This window comes from Drosophila simulans, chromosome 2R (assembly GCF_016746395.2).
Source record: "Drosophila simulans strain w501 chromosome 2R, Prin_Dsim_3.1, whole genome shotgun sequence".
Lineage (NCBI taxonomy): Eukaryota > Metazoa > Arthropoda > Insecta > Diptera > Drosophilidae > Drosophila > Drosophila simulans.
In genome coordinates this window covers 5,029,788-5,040,365 of record NC_052521.2, presented here as the reverse complement: position 1 = coordinate 5,040,365, position 10,578 = coordinate 5,029,788, and the positions used below count along the sequence as shown (strand labels likewise).

The 10,578-nt window shown below is 48.1% G+C and overlaps 6 protein-coding genes across 6 annotated transcripts; 4 read left to right on the top strand and 2 right to left on the bottom strand.

Moving 5' to 3' along the window:
• Positions 1-128: 128 nt before the first annotated feature.
• LOC6733416 (probable U2 small nuclear ribonucleoprotein A') lies at positions 129-1,159 on the top strand. The gene has a single exon (XM_002080437.4). The coding sequence runs from the start codon at positions 285-287 to the stop codon at positions 1,080-1,082; it is 798 nt and encodes a 265-aa protein (XP_002080473.1). The 5' UTR covers positions 129-284; the 3' UTR covers positions 1,083-1,159.
• On the bottom strand, positions 1,156-2,095 carry LOC6733415 (respirasome Complex Assembly Factor 1). Its single transcript, XM_002080436.4, has 3 exons — positions 1,854-2,095; positions 1,689-1,792; positions 1,156-1,618 (listed from the first exon to the last, which is right to left on the bottom strand). The coding sequence occupies exons 1-3, from the start codon at positions 1,959-1,961 to the stop codon at positions 1,423-1,425; spliced, it is 408 nt and encodes a 135-aa protein (XP_002080472.1). The 5' UTR covers positions 1,962-2,095; the 3' UTR covers positions 1,156-1,422.
• An 8-nt stretch (positions 2,096-2,103) lies between these two features.
• On the top strand, positions 2,104-2,797 carry LOC6733414 (39S ribosomal protein L52, mitochondrial). The gene is made up of 3 exons (XM_002080435.4): positions 2,104-2,261; positions 2,324-2,472; positions 2,533-2,797. Exons 1-3 carry the CDS (start codon positions 2,213-2,215, stop codon positions 2,713-2,715), a joined length of 381 nt encoding a protein of 126 aa, XP_002080471.1. The 5' UTR covers positions 2,104-2,212; the 3' UTR covers positions 2,716-2,797.
• A 113-nt stretch (positions 2,798-2,910) lies between these two features.
• Positions 2,911-6,182, top strand: LOC27206321. The gene is made up of 2 exons (XM_039292172.2): positions 2,911-5,528; positions 5,592-6,182. The coding sequence occupies exons 1-2, from the start codon at positions 5,517-5,519 to the stop codon at positions 5,970-5,972; spliced, it is 393 nt and encodes a 130-aa protein (XP_039148106.1). The 5' UTR covers positions 2,911-5,516; the 3' UTR covers positions 5,973-6,182.
• Positions 6,183-7,064: 882 nt separating this feature from the next.
• Positions 7,065-8,864, top strand: LOC6733412 (dynactin subunit 4). Its single transcript, XM_016167320.2, has one exon. It carries the CDS (start codon positions 7,166-7,168, stop codon positions 8,708-8,710), a length of 1,545 nt encoding a protein of 514 aa, XP_016026349.1. The 5' UTR covers positions 7,065-7,165; the 3' UTR covers positions 8,711-8,864.
• Positions 8,765-10,287, bottom strand: LOC6733411 (retinol dehydrogenase 13). The gene is made up of 5 exons (XM_016167595.3): positions 10,090-10,287; positions 9,695-9,958; positions 9,482-9,638; positions 9,165-9,424; positions 8,765-9,107 (listed from the first exon to the last, which is right to left on the bottom strand). The coding sequence occupies exons 1-5, from the start codon at positions 10,167-10,169 to the stop codon at positions 8,876-8,878; spliced, it is 993 nt and encodes a 330-aa protein (XP_016026348.1). The 5' UTR covers positions 10,170-10,287; the 3' UTR covers positions 8,765-8,875.
• Between the last annotated feature and the right edge of the window lie 291 nt (positions 10,288-10,578).

The window sequence follows — 10,578 nt, the reverse complement described above, 5'->3', positions numbered from 1 at the left end:
GAATTTTGAAAGGTTGGGCGCCCTATTGGCAGCACTGGAGATATCCCAGTATTATTACGATATTTTAAAAGGTGGAAGCCCGGCAGACCGAAAAAATACCAAAACACTGTTACCACTAGAATTATCGATAGCGATACCGGCATTGCTTGCGATAGCAAACTTGTTCATCACCAACTCGCGTCGGCAGCGAATTGTTTTTCTGCATTTCGGAAAATAATCTTCAAAAGAGTACAAAAAGACCGAGCAAAGACCAAACGTGAGCACTACAAACTACAACTGCCAAGATGGTGAAACTAACGCCGGAGCTGATAAACCAGTCGATGCAATACATAAACCCATGCCGGGAGCGCGAGCTGGATTTGCGCGGCTACAAGATTCCACAAATCGAGAACCTGGGCGCCACTCTGGACCAGTTTGATACCATCGACCTGTCCGATAACGATCTGCGCAAGCTGGACAACCTGCCGCATCTGCCGCGGCTCAAGTGCCTGCTGCTGAACAACAACCGCATCCTGCGCATCAGCGAGGGGCTGGAGGAGGCGGTGCCCAACCTGGCCTCCATCATTCTCACTGGCAACAACCTGCAGGAGCTGAGCGATTTGGAGCCCCTGGTCGGATTCACCAAGCTGGAAGCCATCTGCCTGCTCATCAACCCGGTATCCACGAAGCCTAACTACCGCGAGTACATGGCATACAAGTTCCCGCAGCTGCGGCTACTCGACTTCAGGAAGATCAAGCAGAAGGACCGCCAGGCGGCGCAGGAGTTCTTCCGCACCAAGCAGGGCAAGGACGTGCTAAAGGAGATTAGCCGAAAGTCCAAGATGAGCGCCGCAGCCGCCATAGCTGCAGAGGCGGGGAATGGCAAGGGAAAGGGATCGGAAGGCGGACGACTGGCCAATCCGCAGGACATGCAGCGCATCCGCGAGGCCATCAAGCGGGCCAGCTCGCTGGCAGAGGTGGAGCGTCTATCGCAGATCCTGCAAAGCGGCCAGCTGCCGGATAAGTTTCAGCACGAGAAGGAGGCAGTGGCGCAGAACGGGGCAGGGCACAACGGCTCGGGGGCCGTGGCCATGGAATACTAGGATTAGAATCCGCCGCTCATCTGTCAGCTACCTTATAACCGTAGACCAATATTTTTTAATAAAACGCCAAAAGTTGATTCATCGCATTCTGCATTTCGGACACTCAAATACATATAGAATCTTCTGTTCTCAACTAAGACCGCTGGCCAAAGGATCTTTCACGGAAAGATTTGGGACAATCGGCCACAGCAGAAATGCATTTACATGAACGTAATTGGCTAAAAGTTTAACAATCTACAGCGAGTACAAAGGGGACAAAACGAGAGGAGCTGCTGGCTTATGTGGAGAGTGGCGTGGTGTGGACCTGGCTCCTGGAATCCGGTATTGCTGGGGAGTGTTATTAAGATCCTTTCGCCGCCATTATGGCGTCGTAGTGCAGGCCCGTGTAGAAGATTATCCACGTGACCAGGAATCCGGCGAACGACGTCATGAACCCTTCCTTGATCAGCTCCCAAACTCCTCCGTAGGCGTCCTCGTCCACGTTCTGAAAGTTTATGGCGTACAGGTAGACGATCCCGCAGCTGATGCCGGCGAATCTGGGGGCGCATTGGATGGATCAGGTGAAGTGACTCCGGCTATTTATAGGTTAAAGGTGGCTCTACTCACAGTACGAGGCCCAGAAAGCCCTTCAGCGGAACAATGCCCCAGATGACGCCCAGAAAGATGCCGAACACCTGGCGCGACCAGTAGATGACGTCCAGGAACTCCTCCTGCGGGAGATGCGAAGGATTGGATTAGCATGCTAGATTCAGCGCCGGGAACTTTGCTCACCTTGTCCTCCCACTCCGATTTTGTGATGGCGCGCGCGCAAATTTCCCGCAGTGTGGAGCTTTTGGCCGAGTGGCCGTTGCGCTCGATGGTATTTGTTTTCGTGGCCATAGCTTAATTCAGATCTGACCCAAATCACTTTAAATTATTTTGTTAATTAATTTTTTCACTATCAAATGACTAACGCGTTTTGGCGAAATGAAAACCCCAAACGCCTGTGTTTTCGATAACAAAATACCAAAAACCATACCACTCAAGTGTAGTTAGGCTCATTTACCTAATGGTGACAACCCTGCAGTCAGCTGTTTGGTTATGTGAACTACGTTTTTTCACAACCACTGTTGTTTAGTTTTCGATAAATAATGCTGAAAATAACAAAGATCTGCTTGGCCAGCTCCGCCACAATTACAGGTAAGCAATTCCCAATCTGTTGTAAGCCTCTTGTAATTCATCCGCACTCTGTACTTTCGCAGCTCAGCGAAGCATTGCTCTTACTGCCACCCGTGCCATTGATCAGAAGTGGCGTGCAGCCAAGGGATTGCCGGAAAACCCAAATGCCTTTGGCCCGCTCACCAACCTGCCCGACTACACGTACTTAGATGGTAGGCCCACGCCGCTGGGTGTAAGTATACCTCTGAATGGCCTCAAGCAACGGCCTGATCATTCACATTTCCATTTGTAGGCCAACCAGAAGAGGCGCCTGCTTAAGCAGCAAGAAATCGCCTCCAGGATCGTGGAGCTAAGTGGGGAGCTGGAGTTCGCCAAGCAGCGACATCAACGCCTTAAGGAGACTGCCGAGTCCGAGAAACAGCGCCTCATCCGCAGCAAACTGAAGCCCAAGGGTCACTTGCTGCTCAAGAAATAGTGTCCTAGTCTTAGCCAGTATAAGATATCATAAGTCACGTAGTGAATGGAGACGAAATTATACGATGGTCTTGTGATGTGAACACATGTTTGCCCAAAACACGTTTCAAAAACGTTCCCAAACAGCAAGCGTGGCGCAGTCGACGGTTCATTAGACGTGCCGCTAATGAGCAATTAATTGCAGCTGGGCGACTCGCCTGCCGCATCTTAATTGAGTGTTAAATCGCCAGTGACGCACTCGCCGGAGTAGCGTGTCCTGGCATTTAGGCGAGATGAAAGCGCCACCCGCTTTTCCGAGCGCTCCAAGAGCAGCCCTTGAGGAGGGAGTGGGCTGCCATTCACACATTAGCTGCTAATAGGAGGCTTACGCTAGCGCATTCGAGTATCTCTTCAAACTATTATTGTCAACAAGGAAGTCGCCGGTTCCCTTAGTGTTTATTGGCAAACGGGGGTTGCCCAAGGCCAGTTACAAGCGGAATCTCCTCTTCCGGCCTGCGCAATGTGCTCCAGTTCGCGGTGGAGCAGCCAGGAGAGATTAACAGATCGATCGTGCGGCCGAAGCCAACCAGCCATGACAAATGTGATCCCTACTGTTTGCCTTTCTCGGTAAATATGTACCATCGTTTGCCAGCCAAATATTTGCACACCTTGCCAGTCCGGCTCCCTTGTTTCTCCTCCAATTGTTTGACTTTTCGGTTAGGATATCAAGAATTTTGCACGGCCGGCAATGTTTGTTTTCGATTTGGTTGATCGGTTGCCAATAAACCGAGCACCTTCATCATAAAACCCGCGGGAACGTGCTCCACTTAGACATGTTTTTTGCAGAGCCCGTTGAACCGATTTAATAGATGACCAAACCGATTTATCAATACATGGGTCTAATCATTCTGGACTTATATTGGGACTGAAAGCAACCGATTTGGCTGGTGGTCTCACACTTCCCGAAAAACATCAACAAATCGGAAGATCCACTGATCCCCTAGGTGGCAGACATAAAATTTCCATAGCCCTTTGTTAATAGTAACTCGCACCAGGGCAAAATCGGTAAAAGTGAATTGAATTGGCGGACAATGTGCCACTGTAAATACTCAAATATTGCAGGGTGCAAATTTAGCTATTTACGTTCGCACATTCGGCTAACAAAGAAATCAAGTCCGAGGAAATTTTCTAAGCAGCAGATAGCCACTAGCCACTTGGAGACGGCGACTTGAAGTGCAGAAGTTTGTCGCACTTCTTGCGGAAATTAGCCGAGGCGTTCGAAATTTTGCACCGTCTTTCGGGCTTGGAGTCCAGCAAGGGTGTGACAACAGCCAGCAGGCCTCCTCCGGAGCTCTCAATCAAGAGGCAGAAGTCGCTGCGCTTGGCTCCGGTGCAGCCAATCGTGCGTACACGTAATGCGATCTAAATTCAACTGGATGTTTATGTTTCCTTTATTGCGGGCAAATCTCGCACCTTTCTGTTGTTGTTGACGACGGTTTGGGTGTGCAAAAATATTTACCCCCAGTTGGATGGCATGAAAAACCGCGAAGTTGTGGAAAACAACTGAATTTTGTTATTGCGTCCCGCGGCGGCCAGCGATTTATATTTATATAATTGTATAAATTTATACAATTAGCGGGTTTATATTTACAGCCGAATCTTTTCGAAACAGCCGGCGATAATGAAGCGCGAATTGGTCTGGGTCGCAACTTAGGTCCATTCCCGAATCACCCGTCTGGCTAACCACTATGGGTTACAGACGTCTAGTTGGCATCTGATTCATCACTTCTTCGAATGCAGCCCCCAAGAGCCGAAGTCATGCCCCTTTTTTTGGAGTCTGATTCAAATTTAAAGCGCATCCCGCAGTCGCGGGTCGAGTTTGTTTGTTAATTGCTTTGTATTACTTCTAGAAAATCGCAGTGTTTAACACTTCCTGAGTCAGCCGGCCACATTTTCACGACAAATTGATTAGGCGCCGCATGAGCCACTGCGGTTGGATATTTATAAAGGCTGATCCGTATTTTTAGACACCGTCCCATTTGCGTGTCTATGCTGATTTATGGTAAACTAATAAAATCACCCGGTTTCGTTACAACGACACTCGAGGTCTGGATTTAGACTTAGCGTGTGACCACACAAAAATTACCACCCGGCGACCACAGCGCCTGGTACACACATATTACTCATACGCTCCGTGCGCCGCAAACCTTTCCAGCCGCGAGCGGAGTGCCAAAAGCGCCTAATTACTTTCGTTCGATCGCACGCCGACGTCAGAGCGTCGCCCAGCGACAAAATCTAGATTAATAAGTTTAATTGATCCGAATCAAAACAAAATAGTCGCAGACAATGGCAGAATTCCGGGGGAGCGTATCTTTCCGCATTGTAAAAACTTTTCCGAACCAAACTGGATACCCGCTAAGCGAAACAGTGCACCCGGCAATTAGAGCCTTTGTCTTCGCCCAATCCCATGGAGCCGAGACCGGGTTCAAGTCACAGCCACCGCGCATGCTCAAAACAAAGCCCCGGCCGTCAACCGAAGAGAGTTTGGACACTTCAGCTTACGCCTAAAATGTCGCTGCGTTTCCTCCGGACTTGCGTCACAGCCGGAGCATCGGCTCGGCCCGAAAGCAAATTTTCACATTTGGGTGCGAATGTGGTGGCCGGTGCGTATATAAGGCAAGGGTTCTTCACACCAGAGCATACAGAACTCGCCAGACGTTCAAAGCAATCAGAGCAGCCAGCAAGAAATCAAAGGATATCCCACAGCAGCCAACCAGGATTTACCAAATCACAACCAGTTTAAACCGAACTAAGCTCAGCACAATGGATCTTAAGGTAATCATCATTGTAGCAAAGTTCCACTGAGAATCCAGCTCACCCAACCCTCCTCCTCCTCAGCAATTGTACTCGTGGATCTGCCTGCTGATCAGCATCATCATCTGCAAAGTGTCCGAAGCCAAGCCCACCTACTACGACCTGGATAGCTACGAGAACTACGATACGGATCGCTATGACAGCTACGGCGGCTCCTCGTACGCCCTGAGCTACGGGAAACCGCTGACGGACAACCGCCTCAAGAAGCTGAGCCCGGGCTACTACTACGTGGACGACGGGTACATCGCCCCGGTGGCTTCCAGTGCCGGCTACACCCGCCGCGAGGGCGTCTCCGCCTCCGACAGTGGCTCCTTGCCCCACAATGTCAAGTTCACTCCCATCGTGCGCGTCCGGCAGACCAAGACCAAGCGCAAGAAGCTCTTCGTGCCCAACTTCTTCGGCTAGAGGGGCTTCCCCTGCTCTCCTCCTGCCGGGACTGAGACTACAGACTGAGGATGATAGCATAGGCTTAGCATTAGCATTAGTCGCGTGGCTCCCACACCAAAAAGTACCTTATACCTATACGTTTATCTATTTTATACGCGGTCGCAAGTCTGACCACATTATATTTATATACGCAAAGCTACTGAATAAAAATATCCAAAATATTGAAAACATATATCAACTGGCTTTAAAACGGAATGAGAGTCCTGATTTAAAAAATTATTTTTATTGAAAGAAAACATAACGACTCACAAGTCGAAGTATAAAGTTGTATTAGTCCGCTAATTATTTTATTTCACAATATCCTCGATAAATCCATAAGTATTTAAAATTTTAGCATCTTGTAAACGCTTTCGCTGGTAACGCCCCCACTTTTGAATGAAAGCGCCGTAAAGAATTTTATGAACCGTAAAGTGTGTAGATATTTAGTTTGGCAATTTGGTGCTAATTGACCACTTAGGTGATTTAATGAACTCAGAAAAGCATTGTTGCTACTTATATGACGTAGAATAAACTTTTCCCGATGATGTGATCGTTCAAAATAAAATATTTGTAAAGCAAAAACATATTTGCTGTCCTTGGGAATCCTATTAAGTTTGATTTGCGTAGTTGATCATCAAATTGTGAAGTTGCACGTTATACTCCACATTAATTTATATTCCTATTTTATTTAGCACATATCTTTTTTAAAACCCAAAACATTTCTTCATAAATTATAAAATAATCTAGACAGAAAGTATATACCGTGAACAGTACCTAAATATTCGTCTCCAAGCCGGAATTTTAAAGATCGAAATGAGATGATGCGTAATCCATAGATAAGATATTTTTTAAAATTGTGCTACTTTTATGGATTAAGGATTAAAACTTTTCTAAAAAATGAGCAGGATAAATATAGTGGCTTGTACGATACATTTCTGGTTAGTAAGGATAGGTTAAGATACTTTTTAACCATCAGGCTATAAAAAGTACTAATCCATTTCATAAATTAATAAGCGCCAATCCACCAGTGCTGCCCAGCATTAGTACGACCATCGATGACTAAATATAATCGAGTCATCGACGTATCGATATAACAGCTGTCGTCATTACTGCAAGAAGAGGAGAAATTCGCAAATTTACTAAGAAACCAAGAGAAAACTAGCGTCGCCAAGATGAGCTTCATGCAACCGAGTCCCGTTAAGTATGCGTGCTCCTGCGGCATACTGAACCCGATCAACATGCTGTTCTTCTGCCGCCACTGCCCCAAGCTGCGCTGTGGCTTCTGCGTGACGCACGAGATCGAGTCGCACTTCTGCTCCAACTGCCTGGAAAACATTCCCTCAACCGAGGCGCGCCACAAGAAAAACTGCTGTGCGAACTGCTTCGACTGTCCCTGCTGCCAGCACACCCTTTCCGCCAGAGCATCCACCGTTCCGGTGGTGCGCAAGTCAGAGGAGGCGAAGGAACCAAAGGATGGCGAGTCCAAGGGCGAAGCCACGCCCCCAGTTCCGGCGAGCAGCAAGCCCTCTGCGGTGCCCACCACAAAGAAGATGTACTATTTGTCGTGCTTGTCCTGCCGATGGACAACGCGAGATGTGGGCATTCCCGACCAAGGCGTGGCCACGGGCACTTGGCCGGATAACGAGTGCCTGTACCAGGCGCGATTCAATGCTCTGGTCGAGTACTTTCAGGCGGTGGTGCTGCAGGAGAAGCAGGAGAAACTGGAGTTCATGCGGCGCAAGGCACCCAAGCAGCACAAGTTTCCCAGTCTGACGGATCGCACTGGACTAACCGTCTCACTTATTCGCCGCCAGATCGGCTGGAACGACAAGGCTCCCAAGGCTAAAGCCGTGATAGCGCCGGCAGAGGCCACGGCGGAGGTGGAGGGCCTGCCGGAGAACATTTTTACGGAACCTTTGAACTTGCGGAATGTAACAACCATCACTCAGCGACATAGCCAGCCGGCGGACCAGCCCACGGCCGTTGGGAGTCTTTATCCCCAGCGCAGATCGCTGTGGATCAAGCGGTCGCTCCGTTGCCGGCAGTGCGAGCACAATCTAATCAAACCGGAGTACCATCCCACATCGATAAAGTACCGCATCCAGCACTTCGCCAGCTACCATGTCCCTGAAGTGGTAATGGTGCGCTGCGAGCAGACACTGGTGGCTGGAAAAAGCAACGCCATTTTGCTGAAGCTCACGAATCCGACTATATACGATATGACAATTCGACTGTTGACTGCATCTCCTCCTGAGGATCCGCAGCTGTCAACAGAGGCCACTCGTGTTGCGAAAGAAGAACCCATTTCTTCGTCCCCACTTCTAAAAGCAGTGGGCATCACACTGTCGCGTCAGAACTCAACACGGGAGGTAAAACGAGATGTGATTGATGTATCCAATGCCGAAATAGTTCCGTTGGAGAGCGAGTTCGTTCTGAACCAGCGCGATGACTCCAAAGAGTTCGACGAGGACGTGCAGCTGTCCACTGAGGAGCCCAAGTTTATCGTCTGGCGGAAGGGCAACAAGGTGCTTTTGCGGCTACAGTTTACCCCGGCAGAGGAGCTGCCGGGATTAGCAGACGTCGTTCTGGGCTTCTATATGCAGTACACATACGTCAACACCGTAAACAATGCGCAAGAGAAGAGGGAGCCCACAACCCATGTGCTCCACTCCAGAGTGTTCATCACGGCGGGAGCAACTGAGCAGAAAGCCAACTGAATTGGAAACTAATTAGCCAACCGGCATACTAATCGACTTATGAGAAATATGAAATATGCTTTATGAAAGCTAGAGAAATATGTATTTATTTATTAATCCGTTCGTGAAACAGCAGCTAGTATTAAAGTATAATAAACGGCTTGTTCTAACACTACTCGCTCTTCTTTACTTATTAGCTTCCAGCTTGTCTAAGCCGGTCCATTTCTCGCTCTCGGCCCACAGGAACTTGGCAACCTTATCGTCCAAGGCACCAGGAGCCACAGGCTTTGGTTTGCAGTCGCTGAAGTACAGGCCACTGATGTTCTTCAGTTCCGGATCCAAAGCAGCATAGATCGAGGTCTGTGCTCCACTTTTCGGTGTCTTTAATAGCGGCCAAATCATTGGCTTCAAAAAGAACCTAGGAGATGGAACAGGTGTTACTGGGAAGGTTCCAATTCACTTATCCATGACTTACTTCACAAGGTTTGTCTGGAAGAAGGCCCAGTTCCGCGCCAGTTCAGTGTCCACAACACCAGGGTGAAGGGCATTTACTGTGACTCCGCTGCCCTCCAAACGCTTGGCCAATTCCCGGGTGAACAGGACGTTGGCCAACTTGCTCTGGCTGTAGGCTAGGCCCTCATCATACGACTTCTCACTGTTCAGGTCGGCCACGTTAATGGAGCCACGCGCATGTGCCAGACTGGACACAACGACAATGCGACTGGGAGCCGAGTTCTAAAATTTTTTTTAGACCATTATCTGACGCACTTGACTATTATATAGCACACTTACCTTGAGCACGTCGAGCAGCAAGTTAGTCAGCAAAAAGTGACCAATATGATTTACTCCCAACTGCAGTTCGTAGCCATCCTTGGTCAGGGTCTTGGGACAGCGCATCACGCCGGCATTGTTGATCAGGACGTGAAGCTTGGGTTGCTCCTTCTTGAAGCTGATTGATAGAATCGATACTTTTTAAATCTTACAGAGATTAGGTGCTAAGCTTACGCATCAACAAATTTGCGAATGGAGTCCAGGGAACTTAGGTCCAGCTCTCGAGAGAATACATTCTGGTTGTTTGTCTCCTTGATGATGTCCTTGCGCGCCTTCTCGCACCGGTTCATATCCCTGCAAGCCAAGTACACAGTTCCCCCACGTCTGGCTATCTCCAGAGCCGTCTCCTTGCCAATGCCCGTGTTGGCACCGGTCACAATGAATACCTTTCCGGTCTCATCGGTGTCCTTCGTAAACTTTCCACCTTGCATGTACTCCCTGGAATTATCAATAGGAATTACCTGAAAAGCTGTTATCTATTACCCGGGAAGCATATTTGCGAGTCATGGATTCGTAGGCACAGTGGTATATGTATTTCATAATTACATGAACAAATTAACGCAACTCACTTCAAGAAGTAGATGCCCACGCCGATAATAGCTGGCCACACAATCAGAGGGCTCAATAAACAATCCATGAAAATGCACATTTTGAATATCTTTGCACAATTCCTTGTATTTAGGGTGTTGTCAGATCTTATTTCAATCGTTGAGTGCGTTCTGGTACGAACAGCACAGCTGTTAATATACTACTGAGCGCACAGCTACCTCAGCACAAACATATATTATCACTAATTCTCAGTGAGAACCTGACGAAATCGAGAACGTCGTAAGAGAGTTTCCTAACGAAGGTTAAGAGAAAACGAAATTTTTTGAATTCTCAATAATTTGTTATGATAGTGGAAAACATTCAGACAAATAAAAGCAATTCCGTTGATGTTTATATTTATTTAATGGGTATATTAAGCGTGGAGTAAAAGGGTATACTAGGTTCGCTGAACAGTATGTAACATATAAAATAAAGTATATATAGTCTTGATCAGCAGCACTAGTCAAGTC

Coding starts and splice junctions, on each gene's coding strand:
- LOC6733414 (XM_002080435.4), top strand. CDS start 2,213: ATGCTGAAAATAACAAAGATCTGCTTGGCCAGCTCCGCCACAATTACA. Junction 2,262..2,323: donor CAGCTCCGCCACAATTACAG/GTAAGCAATTCC, acceptor GTACTTTCGCAG/CTCAGCGAAGCATTGCTCTT. Junction 2,473..2,532: donor GTAGGCCCACGCCGCTGGGT/GTAAGTATACCT, acceptor TTCCATTTGTAG/GCCAACCAGAAGAGGCGCCT.
- LOC6733416 (XM_002080437.4), top strand. CDS start 285: ATGGTGAAACTAACGCCGGAGCTGATAAACCAGTCGATGCAATACATA.
- LOC6733412 (XM_016167320.2), top strand. CDS start 7,166: ATGAGCTTCATGCAACCGAGTCCCGTTAAGTATGCGTGCTCCTGCGGC.
- LOC6733415 (XM_002080436.4), bottom strand. CDS start 1,961: ATGGCCACGAAAACAAATACCATCGAGCGCAACGGCCACTCGGCCAAA. Junction 1,793..1,853: donor AATCGGAGTGGGAGGACAAG/GTGAGCAAAGTT, acceptor CATCTCCCGCAG/GAGGAGTTCCTGGACGTCAT. Junction 1,619..1,688: donor GGCTTTCTGGGCCTCGTACT/GTGAGTAGAGCC, acceptor ATGCGCCCCCAG/ATTCGCCGGCATCAGCTGCG.
- LOC6733411 (XM_016167595.3), bottom strand. CDS start 10,169: ATGTGCATTTTCATGGATTGTTTATTGAGCCCTCTGATTGTGTGGCCA. Junction 9,959..10,089: donor GTGGGCATCTACTTCTTGAA/GTGAGTTGCGTT, acceptor TGATAATTCCAG/GGAGTACATGCAAGGTGGAA. Junction 9,108..9,164: donor TTCCAGACAAACCTTGTGAA/GTAAGTCATGGA, acceptor TCCATCTCCTAG/GTTCTTTTTGAAGCCAATGA.